General features: G+C 43.2%; 1 protein-coding gene across 2 annotated transcripts in view; it reads left to right on the top strand.

The window, feature by feature from the left end:
• The window catches only part of syde2 (synapse defective 1, Rho GTPase, homolog 2 (C. elegans)), a 45,256-nt gene extending 33,766 nt beyond the window's left edge, over positions 1 to 11,490 (top strand). The window contains exons 6-8 of one of the 2 annotated variants that reach the window (XM_062395360.1): positions 2,857 to 3,038; positions 3,708 to 3,939; positions 7,730 to 11,490. In XM_062395360.1, the coding sequence (XP_062251344.1) occupies positions 2,857 to 3,038; positions 3,708 to 3,939; positions 7,730 to 8,463 (1,148 nt within the window). In that variant the 3' untranslated portion in view covers positions 8,464 to 11,490. Of the gene's footprint in view, positions 1 to 2,856; positions 3,039 to 3,707; positions 3,940 to 6,756; positions 7,261 to 7,729 lie in introns of those variants that run through there. The other variant, XM_062395361.1, reaches the window with a different exon arrangement.
• Positions 11,491 to 12,304: the final 814 nt, after the last annotated feature.

The following is a 12,304-nucleotide window of genomic DNA, read 5'->3' as shown; positions in this document are numbered from 1 at the left end:
GGATATGTGTAGTTTCAGGGGACACGTGTAAGTTTCAGGGGACACGTGTAGTCTCAGGGGACACGTGTAGTTTCAGGGCACACGTGTAGTCTCAGGGGACACGTGTAGTCTCAGGGGACACGTGTAGTTGCAGGGGACACGTGTAGTCTCAGGGGACACGTGTAGTTTCAGGGCACACGTGTAGTCTCAGGGGACACGTGTAGTTTCAGGGGACACGTGTAGTTTCAGGGCACACGTGTAGTCTCAGGGGACATTTTCCCAGGTTTTAAGAGCGTGTTTGTGTGAAGCCGTGTTACAGTTGGACTCTGCTGACACAGAGCTGTCATTATGTCGGTCTGCCTGAGGGGGGGGGGCCCTGACATAACACAGCAGTGTCAAAGTTGTTGTTTTTCTCCAGCCCCAACACTGACTGCCTTAGGAATGTGTGTGTGTTTTAAAATGGTAGCTGTACATTATGTTTTAAATTAGTTCATTATAGACAGATTCACAGCATTGACTTATCACCAAGGGTCAAATTCCACTTCCAAACAGTTAAGTGAACAAAATCAGTAAAGATGTGTGTTTGTTTATATTATGAAAGTATTGAGGAAACTTAGAGTTCACACTGCAGCTGTGCTAACAAACGAAATATAGAAGATTGTGAATATCTGCGCCACATTTCATATCAATCTGTGAAGATATTTCCCGAGAAATTCTACTGAACACTTTGTGAATCACCAGTGACTGAGTGCATGAGCAGTTTCATGTTAGATAAACCCAGTCACACTGATTGTGAAAACACACACTGGTCAAAATGAACTGGTGGTTGTGACCTTCCGGCTCCTGAAAGGAAGAAGTGATTGAGATTTCACCTGCCACTTTAATAATTATAAACCCTTTCTGATTGTGTGAGGGTTTGATGTGTTAATGTCAGACTTTGTGTTTCTCTCCCTATGAGGCTGAGTGAATGTGCGTCGATAGTGAAGCTTGTGATAATCTGAGACTCTGTCACACTGGACTGAATTTAGATCCTTCTTCCTCTCTGTTAATCCCACATTTAAAGACATGTGTGCTCGTGTAGCTACTGGAAAAGAAAACAAGAGATTGAATTGTGTTGTTGCCTGAATTCACTGAAATATCAGCAAACATTTGTCATTTTATTCTCCACAGATTGTTGTTGAACAGGCCTGTGCTTCACTCCCACTCTCAGCAGAGGTGGGATTTACCGGGATTAGTAAATTAGCTAAATTGTGCCTTCTCTTCTCCTCACCGGGCCTAAGTGGATACCAGCGGCTTTACTCTGAATCTCAGTGTAGTTTTCTGTAAATAGACGCCACAGAAGAAACACACCTCAGGTTTCCAGCGACGTGGAGGTGATGAAGTCAGAGCCTCTGTTTATTCACAGCATCCTAATCCGAACCTGTGACACAATCTGGAGGGAATGTGACACCACGTTTGACCTGTGAGGAGCGTCATCCACAAGCAGACCTGTGTCATGTGGACAAAAACAGCCTTACTCATCTTATGATAAGCATGTTAACACAAGCTGCCGATGCAGGGAAGCTGTGATTGAATCAGCAGTCGTCACGGCTGCAGAGCTGCCAACAACACCAGCAGGAAATGTTCAGGTGCATGTTTGAACCTATGAGAGCCGATGAGATAACAGCAGCAGCAGTTGTAGCAGAGATTATTCCTCAGTCATCTGATCTGACTGGTGCCTGGTCAGCTTGCTTCCAAAATACTGCTTAAGCAAGTGTTGGCAGCAGTTTTTGCAATCGAACAGGGGAGTGAAAGACAAAATCCAGAGAAAGTCCAGATCATGTTGTTCACCGTTTCAGGAATTCATGTCTGAAACTTCTTATTTCTATATTTTCTACAAAGAAAAGTAGCCAATATGTATTTTTTCTTTAAACTCAATTTTAAACTGAGAATTGGCTTCAACCCCAAAAATCCAGTTTCACTTTGCCTGCCGTCTTCGTGATAATCATTATTATGCGTTATGTCTTTCGGAGGAGGATGATTTGATAATGAAATCCTTCACACACATAAAACCATTATTTATTCTGACTCATTTTAAAAAGCAGTGTGCATTAGTCTGGAGCAAAACCCATATTGCTGATTACACACAGCCCCCGGCCCCGTCTGAAAACTGATCCATCTTCACTTGGAGGGAAACAAGAGCAGACACTCCACCACAAAGAGCTGTCACTCTGCCAAGAGCCTTTTTTATTCCCCTATTTATTCTCTTTTTTCTCCTCTTTGCCTTTGATGAAAAGACATGCCAGCGATATTTGAGGGGCTTAGTGGAGACAGACAGCGTGGGTTTCATGTTTTCCTGTAGCTTTTGTCTGAACCGTGGGTGTGACAGGTCTCAGGTGTGAATGTGCCGTCGCAGACACCCGAACACCTCTGGCTGCGGGAATCACGCCCGACTCCAATCAGGCCTCACAGCCGACGCCACAGGACCGACCACGGAAATAATGGCGCCTCAATTTGCGGCCAGGAGGGTTCACCGGGTTCGATTGTTCAAACAAGAGGAGAGAAATACGGTTTTATTCTTCAGTGACTTAATAATAAAGATGAATTATTGACGATTTGTCAGGATTTACAGCTGTTAGCACATTTAAAATAAAATGGTTAAAAGAACATGATCCAAAATGTTTCCAACAAACTCTGATATAACTGGAAGTTTAATTTTTTTGCTTTTTAATCGCGTCATATCCGCTTTAGCCTCGACTTTGTTTCATCTCTGCTGTAAGTTTTGATTGAGAGACCCCTACTGGCCGAAGTAACACGTTGATCTAAGTGCGGTAAACAATTAATGACATGTTTGGATTATAAATAACAGTATGTTCTCTGTTGTCTCCGTCTCCTCAGGCGTTCTGAAGGACTACCTGCGAGAGCTCCCCTACCCTCTGATCACCAAGCTGCTGTACGAGGCCGTGTTAGAGGCCATGGCCACGAGGCCGCTGCGCATCGGGCCGGGCGGCTGCGAGAACGACCAGGCCGACTCGGAGCACACCGTCAGCCTGCTGGAGAACCTGCCGGAGGTGGAGAGGGTGAGCAACATAAACAGTTCACCGCCCCCCCCCCAGGGTTAGGGCTAGGGTTAATGCAGCTGTAGTGAACAGTGTCACATAAGCGGTGGTGAAAGGGATAATTGTGGCATCGATAATGATGGTTATGATGTTCAGATTACTGCTGTTAAATCTCCATTACGTGGGCTTCTGACACTGGGTGATATTAGTGGTGGCTCAGTGAACGCATGACTGTACTGATGTGTTTCTACTCAGCTTTTCACCCTTCAAATAAGTATTGTTAAAATAATGATAAATGGCATAAAGGTGACTTGGATGATACATGACTGCATCTTAACCCTTTGGTCACCAGGATGTCCCAAATACTTCTTTTCCATAAACACATATTTTAAAGGAGAAATATTACGCTCTTATTCAGGTTCATCATTTTAATTTGTGTTCTTACTCTTTGTGTTCAAATGGTTTCTATGCTTTAATGTTCAGAAAAACATGACTTTCCTCAAACTGTCCATTGCTGCAGCTCCTCTTTTCAGCCTCTGTCGGAAACACTTGGTTTTAGCTCCTGTCTCTTTAAGGCCCCCCCCTTTAAATAATCAAGATTTCTCCTACAAATAACACGTAGAAGTAGATTTTACATTGCAGCCCTTCAGTTGTTAACGCTTCTTGTTTGTCTGTGTGCGTTTGCATCAGGTGACCCTGCGGAAGCTTCTCAACCACCTGAAGCTGGTGGCGTCGCACCAGGACGTGAACAAGATGACGTGTCAGAACCTGGCGGTGTGTTTCGGCCCGGTGCTGCTCAGCCAGCGACAGGAGGCGTCGTGCCACACCAACCGAGTGTTCATCGACTCCGAGGAGCTGGCGAGCGCTCTGCACTTCAAGAAGCACATCGAGGTCCTGCACTACCTCCTGCAGCTGTGGCCAGGTGACTCCACTTTCAACTTCTACCCATTGACTTTATAGAAGTGGACGATCACTCCAAAAGTGAAGCCCTGGTGGTCGGCTACAGTATAGGTCATAAACCCTGCCTCCTCCATGTAGGGGGATGGGACATGGACATAACTTGTACACTTTACATACATTGTTTTTATCTCTAAGATGTATGTATAAATTCATTTTTGTTCTGGTAAGTTACCTTGTGCGTAACACCACAATCTTTATTGCTCAAACTCTGGCTCCAAACTACATCCCCGGTTCTCCCTAAACACTCTATGCTTCTACCAGGTATCACGGCTCTAGTTTACACTCAGATTATGTATCTGCACGATACATGAAAGTCTTTAGCCCAAGGTTCTCGTGCAGATCAGCCCCAGCTCTGTGGTTCAGCTCCACAAAGCTTGGTTAAAGGGCCGGGCTGCTTTGATCGTTGAGGTTATCCACCCCTGGCACAAGTGCAGCTGATAGACATTCACCAACATCTGTCGGCTCACCAGAGATGAAAAACTCTCCACAGAGTGCTTCATGATGCCAGACCGGGCCAATTGCAGCCACTGAGCCCTAACGTAAACCAAACTCTCGAGGCGTGGCCCCTCCTCCAGTCTGAAGATAAATCACCAGCTGAGGACGGTCACCCACACAGGTCATCTGTCTGCCTGCACAGCCGCTCAGGGTCGGCTGCAGCTGTCTGCTCAGCGTGAGATGTGAAGGAATCCGAAGATTATTCACCAGGGAGCGGAGAGTTATGAAAGAGGGTGTAGAAATTTGCACTGGTCACAGCGACTAGTTTCAAATGTTCTTAACTTACAGGTTCAATCTTTTGTGTATTTAATTCTCACGCTGTCTCTGATCAGTGTGTGATTCGCTGCTTTAGTGCAGTTAACATCTCAGCTGCTGCAGAATATTGATCAAAATACTATAAAATGGATCGAACAACTATTAACATTTAAAAAAAAAACTGAGAATAAAATTGTAATTATAAATATTCAGACAGATCTCGTGATATTCTTCCCTCTAAAATTTTAACACAAGTTAATGTTGTGACTCAATTCTTGGGAAATTGCAACTTTTTCCTGATATTACAACTTTAAGCTTAAAACCTTCTCCTCATAGTATCACAACTTTATTGTCTAGAGATGCAAAGTCATCAATTTAAATCTCAGTTTACACTAATAACCCTGAAATAACTTGAAACAACACTGATGTTTTCACTGTGCACCTTAATCCAAGGTTTGTCTCGTTATCTTCAGTTCGTCTCGAGACGTTTTTTCAAAATGCCCATGCAAGCTGTATTTCCCAAGTCGTCCTGACATCATGTCGGACAGACTTTATCTGTGAATAATTTAAATCCTCAGAGCTCTTCACTGTAACCTGCAGCTTTAAGCAGATCTGCTGAGCGATGGTACGACCTGACTCTGCGTCTGGTCTCGTCTCAGAAATGGAATCGCGTCCTCCGATGTCCACGTTGATACGATTCTGTGATTCCCCTCTGAGGTTGAGCACCGTCCACCCTGTAGTTTTATTTCCTTTTCTTGACTCTAAGCTCCCGTCTGCTGATGTCACGCAGCCATCCTGCCTCCAATGACCTGTAATAACCTTCACAGAGCCTCCTGCCCAGGTTCAGGACTCTGGTTGCACCGTCAGTGACGTCTCCAGTCTGTCCGCTTCCCCGGCTCGGAGCGTAGGACGCCCGGACTGTAATTAAAAGACATTCCAGGCTTAACCTTAGCCCCTGAAGCTTTACCCTAACATTTCACAACCATAATGGGATATTTTCAGCCGCCTCTTCACGCCTCTCACACGCACAGGCACACACACATGTTTGTGCATCTATCGTAGTGAGGACACTCATTGGCATAATGCATTTCATAGCCCCTTCCCCTTAACCATCAAAACTAAAGGCCTAAATTAAAAGTGGGTCAGAAAGTCAAGGCCACCAAAAATGTCCTCACTTTGTAGATTATAGGTGGTCCTCACAAAGATATCTGTACAAGAACACACACACACCCTCTCCAATGCATTGTTGCTCAGGTCCCCAGTTTGCATGTCTTTGAGCAGGGACCTCTGAAGACTTAAAGACTGACGCTCTGTACAGAAAGTGTGAGAGCGCGTGAGTTTGTGTTTAGAGTTGAGTGTGAATTATTCAGTGTAGCAAGTGTATGTGTGAGCAGATGGTTTCACAGACAGACTGACAGATGAAAATATATCTAAATTCACTAGCTCCTGATCCTTTTATGTGGATCTGCAGCAACTCTCACACACTCAGATATCAGTTCTCTAAATACCCCTCATCCTTTTCATAAAGATCCGTGTATTTAATCAATTCAAAGTATGAAAAAGCTGTTGACGAACAGGTGGAGGTGAAGATCAGCACAGAATGTACATGTTTATCTGTTTCTAACTGCTTCCCGTCTTCTGTCTGTCTTCTCTGCTGACAGCTGATAATTCAATCGTGTCAGTGATTCACGTCTGAAGTGAAATAACACGCTGTCTCTTAAAGGAGGATAATTCCTGTTTGTTTTAGGTGATAATTGAGTCTTGAGCCTCGGGACTTGCAAAGCATGCAACCGCCGCTCGTAAACACGCTGCTGACGAATGAACCGGAGTCGACGTGGATCATAATTCATCATTTATTTAAAGAATGTGATGCTGGAAAAAAGCTGTTAGTCAAACATGCGTCTGGGGAAATGGTTGAGTTCCTCTGTTGTAATTTACAGAGACTAAATTATTTTCTGCTTTGTTTGATGTTGTATCCCTGATTTTATTCTTACTTTTTTTTTTTTTTTTTTCTTTCTAATCCACTAAGGAAGAACTAGCTGTGTCAACCAGTGTAGGTTCACTGAGATAAAGAGAGACAGGTAACCGGACTGGTTGTGTTGAAGTGTTCAGTGTGTTTTTGGCACGGCCCGATCATCTCTTCATAATCGGTCCACACGGTTCAGCTCATTTTTTAAAGCTTTGGTTGAGTCCAGCGGTTGATAACAAACAGTAGGCGGCTGGCAGTGGTGTGTTGGAGTGACTTCAGCATGTGTTTGACTTTGAGCACGGCATGTTCACATCTGGATTATATATCAGAACAGGTGTCATATAATGAGGGTTCCCAGAACTTCCTGGGCTTACAGCAGTGAAAGAGAAATGTTTGAAATGTTCTTACATGTAAACTCTAAGTCGTACCTTTGATTTTTCTTGAAAGAGATTTCAAGAAAAATGCTGTGATATTACACGAATAAAGAAATTATAGATAATAGCCATAACATTTTGAGTAAATATTATTTTAGAAAATAACCAGCAGCCAAAGGCAAAGGGGGTCAAGATGCCCCTGAGATTCTTTCTTCAGAATAGACACAGTTTCATGAACAACCTTGTGGAGCTGATTGTATTTTATAGGTGAAAACTGGACTAAAGTATAACGAACAAGCTGCTCCACAGTCCTTTCAATGCAGGCGACAGTCCTCAACGAGATCAGTTATATAACTACTTACGATGGAGAAAAATAGTCCCTACAAAAATTGCAGTGGTAGATATAGAAGAGACAAACATCCCAAAGTTTTTGCAAATAAAACGTGAAGTATCTGCATGGCCGGAAACCACTTTGTTAAGAAGGTGTTTTTTTCTTTCTCTTTTGTAATTTGGGTAAAATGATGAATGAATATTTCATCATTTTGGAGAATATTTGAATCTTTCCCAAACTTTTGAAATGTTTCTTTAAGGATTTATTTTTACTGTACATCTGATTAACTCCGTCTGTCTCTTGTCCCTGTTCGTCTTTGCTCCTGCAGTTGTTGACCCACATGGCGAGTCCTCCTTTCAGCCCCTGGCGTCATCAGACCGACTCTCTGCTCCTCCTCTGCGGCGGAGGAAAGAGCGCCCCCAGGTCCTGAACCTCTCTGAGGCGGAGATGGCGGGTGTTCTTCGGCCCAGACCGGGGCGTCTGGACAGCCCGAGCAACCGCTATGCCGGTGACTGGAGCCGCTGCGGCGAGAGCTACTTCCCCTCTGAAATGCTGCTGCCTCCCAGCAAAGAGGAGGCAGACTATGATGATGTGCCCTCCGAGGATACAGAGGCAGCTGAGGAGGAGCAGGAGGAGGAGCAGGAGAAGCCTGAGGATGAAGAGGAAGATAAAGAACAGAAGGTCGCACGCCCTGCAAGCGATCCAGCTGAGCAGGAGCCACCTCCTTCAGAGGATGTGGTGAAAGTGGTTGAAGAGGTGAACGAGGAGGGGGAGGAGGAGGCGGAGGTGGTGGAGGAGGAGAAGCACGTAGAGAGCGATAGTTCAGGCAACGGACAGCCGCTAGAAGACGAGGAGGAGGAAGAGGAGGTGAGGGTGTGCGACCACATCCTGCCCCCTCGGCTGCCCAGAGAGCACACGTACCAGGCCTACATGAAGATCCAGGACATCAGCCCTGTGCTGAGCAACAGGGTCAACCTGAAGGACCTGCAGGAGAGCATCGACACGCTGATCGGAAACCTGGAGAGGGAGCTCAACAAGAACAAGCTCAACGTCGGATATTGACTCACACACACACACACACTCTGCCTGACGAGTTCGAGGAAGACCTTCTTTACCATCAAGGTGCTTCAGGATAACTCCACACTGCAGTGCTGCTGTAAAAACCCTAAAGGATGAGATGAGAGGAAACAGGACAGGGCTCTTCTGGCATTTGTACCCATAGACATTCCTCATGTTTGTTTTCCTCTGATTTTGTCGACTGTCTCACTTTGGGTTGTCATCGCATTGTGTCAGTCCCGTTGTGTGTTCCATGTTGTTATTGTTGCTTCTCTTCTTATTAGAAGAACCCATTGACCCCTCAGGGGTTTAAAAGGTGCCTTAATTGTGCGAAGGTGTTACGTGGAATTGAAAGTCCACCCTGGAATAAAACGCATCCCCTCCTCTGATACAGGACGTGAAGAGCTTTTACTTTGAACATGCAGGTAGAAATACAGTCTAGATACAATGGGGCTCTGCTCATTCAATGATGAACACTAACTCATCCCAGTGCTCCCAGTTTCCAAGATTCTTGGCAGAGTCTGAAGCAGCATTTGGACATCGGACACTTCAATATGAATTCACTCGCTGGAAATCTCTGGGAGACATTTGGCCTTTCCATTAAGAATTCCAACAAAATCTGTAATGAAGTAATTTAATCAATTCAGAATCTGTGCAAGGCCCTTGTGTTATTTCTGGAAGCAGAGAGAAGGAATATCTTCTCATATTTTTATTGAACCTCACTGTTATTGACCGGAGAATTCATCTCTCTGCTGAAAGGAAAAACAACAGGATTCCTGGAAGTTTCAAGCTTCTAGTTTCATCCAGTTTATATCTTTTAATTTGACCATTTATTCAATGAGACACTCCAGGAATAAAAATATGTCTTTTAATGAGTAAACATAACTTCATGTGTAAAGTCAGAGTATCGCAGGAGGAGCTTGTGTCCGTTCTATTTCAGGGTGAATTTCTTATTTTTTAAGGCAGCAGAGAGCTTTTCTATTGAGGTATGAAACACTAAATGTTGTACAACAATAATGCACTTATGAGTTAGGCAGTAACGTAGATCGTCATTATAGATCATGCAGTAAAATATATTCTGGCTGTGGACTGAATGGAGAGAAACAGCTGTGACTGAAACCTCCTCCTAAACAAGAATATGGAGGAAAATGGGTTGAAACGTTTTTTACTTTGTGCAAGTTTTCAATGTTTCAACACTCCGACATTTAGATAAACACTTTTCAGAGTTGGGTACGAGATTAGCTTGCAGCTAACACTGTCACATTCATCAGAAAATACGCTCAAGCCGAATAAATACAACTAAAAGAAATATAATATTTCCTCTTTATTATTTGAAATAGCCCAGAAAACATTGCGACATCAACACTTAAGACTGGGTAATTTTACAACTAGCGCTTAACGTTGTGTAGGTCATTTGAAGCTAGCTTGCCAGCTCCACGAGAGTTGTATTGATCTTATTTAAGAAATTCATGAAACGTCTTCTCACAGAAGGCATAGGAAACTATTCCTCTAAAAAGCTTTTTGCTTATTCTAGCTTTTGGCGAATCCGTGAAACAGAAACAGCTCAAATGTGAAGCACAATTTTTCCGCGCGGCGGTAGAAGCCGTTAGCGACGGGGCTCAGTTGGTACGACTTTAAGCTAGCTGCCTAAATCGACTAAGGTTTGTTCTCAGCAATCCAGGGATTCAGAATGATCAGTATTTAACCTATATGTATATGTATATAATTATATAAATGTCTTCGGAGTATATTATTTTTACAGCTTCTGTTTCGATTGCATATTTAAATACTTCCGATGACCTCGTAGTGTTGTAGCGATAGTCGCTTTCCTCCCTTCGAGCTACCTGTACACATCTCAATGTGCTGGACTTATGGTACAACTTTAGCTGTAAAATATATGATAAAATCGTGCCCTTGCAGAAAAAGTGACATTGTTATTTTTGTTATATTGTGTATACATGTATATTTGACATTGTGTCTCTGGTGGACTAAGCTGTGTTCATGTTGTTGTTTTATTAAAGGTACTGAAAGTTGCATGGTCAAAAGCTTTACTGACATAAACAAGGCTCCCTCTCATCTGCCTTTGTATTTGATATTTATGTGTAAAAAGACTATTTTGTAATGTATGCTCGTTTGTTCGTCTCCCTGTTTCTCAGATTGAACATTTCCTCGGTCCAGCTTTCTCTCCAGAGGATTAAAGACAGACATAGACTCGGTTAACTCTCCGATTCTTTTCTTGATAGAATTTAGTCTGTGAAATGTCTGAAAATTGTGAAAACGCACAACTTTGATTGTTGGTTTTGTCAAAAACATTCAGTTTCCCCATCACATATGATAAAGAAACAGACAATCTCAACTTAAGTAAAATATTCCTATTCAGTCCCAACTCATCGCTACTCAAAACCTATTCATTCCAAATCATCCCTAGGTGTAAAAATAAGAGACATGATTGATAGTAAGTGAATTTGTTGTTCAGGTGGATGTTTGTTTCTGTGTTTACAACATGGTGTCTGTTCCCGCAGCTCTGCGGTCAACATGTGGCTGCTGTGTGGTGAAAGTGAGTTTCAGCAGGGATCCCTTCAAACCATCTGTCCACTCACACAGCACAAAACAACCAGGGCCTCACTTTATACGATAATTTGATTTCCAGATCTAAAAAGCTGCTTATGTAAAAGATTCTGAAGACGTTTATGACTTTTTTAAATTCTTACTAAATTAATAAATTCTAACAAATATCAAAACCTTTATAATAGAGGTCTAAACTCAGCATGAAGCCTGTTTTAGGCGGCACAGTCCTACATCCTGCATGGAGCCACAATCTGTCACATGTAAGAGCAACAACCAGTTTCATTATCAAGGAGTTCAACGACTTCATCAAACACCTGCATTCGTTTTAATGTTACTTCGACCGGTCTTGTCCTCTTTGTCCTCTGGAAATACCACGTGGAAAGCATCGCTTAACAAAACAGAAACATCGCTTTGTGTTGATCCTGAGAAATGTATGGTCATAATAAAGTATATTATTTTACATCTGCCTGTGGTCTTTGTCTTTTATAACACTTATTTTATAACTTTTTTAAAGGATCAAATTGAAACTTTACGAATATTTCCTGGAAATCCAACTTTAAAGTTGAAGCCTGGTGAGATTATATTATATTTGTATGCATTATCTACTGTAATTATGTGCATGTGGCTCAGCGGTCACATCACTGCCGTTGAAATGACTCAGCACTTTTGTCGCAGTTTCCTAAACACACTCTTTGTTTTATCGGGTTCCAGTGGGAAAAGATAACCTCCACTCCAGGGGTGTAGTATTTTGTGTTTCTGTGGATTCATCTCTTTGCTGTGGGAGCATTATAACTCAACCTCCGCCGCACAGAGATAAACAAGTTGGGGAATTGCCCTTGCCGGCTTGTGGGAATCTCCCAGAACGACTTTCAGCTTCAGGGACATTCCCAGGATGCAGCTGCATTTAGCCGTCTAGTAAAGCCCATCGCTGGAAGGCTGCATTTTTTACTGTGGCTCCGGAAAACCAACATTACCATTAACACTCGCAAGATATGAGCCATTAAACCTAAACTTAGAACAGCGTGTACCACAGGTGGACTCAAAAAAAAAAATAGCTGTTAAATGTCAAGCGGACACTGCGGCTCCAGCTGAGGTGATACACATCTCTGGCAGTTAGTATGAGAAGTCGGGGCAGCCACCGGCCTGTCAGCACAAAATGGTTTTCAGCCTTGTTTGATGTCACTACTGTTGATTCATATCATGTAGTTATGGCTGTTTTCACATGGCATGAGGAAGCTTGAGGGAACAGAATGTACCTGAACGCACCGTGCGCCCTGTT

The sequence above is a fragment of the Platichthys flesus genome, chromosome 9 (assembly GCF_949316205.1).
Source record: "Platichthys flesus chromosome 9, fPlaFle2.1, whole genome shotgun sequence".
Taxonomy (NCBI): Eukaryota; Metazoa; Chordata; class Actinopteri; order Pleuronectiformes; family Pleuronectidae; genus Platichthys; species Platichthys flesus.
This window is presented reverse-complemented; position numbering and strand designations above follow the sequence as displayed.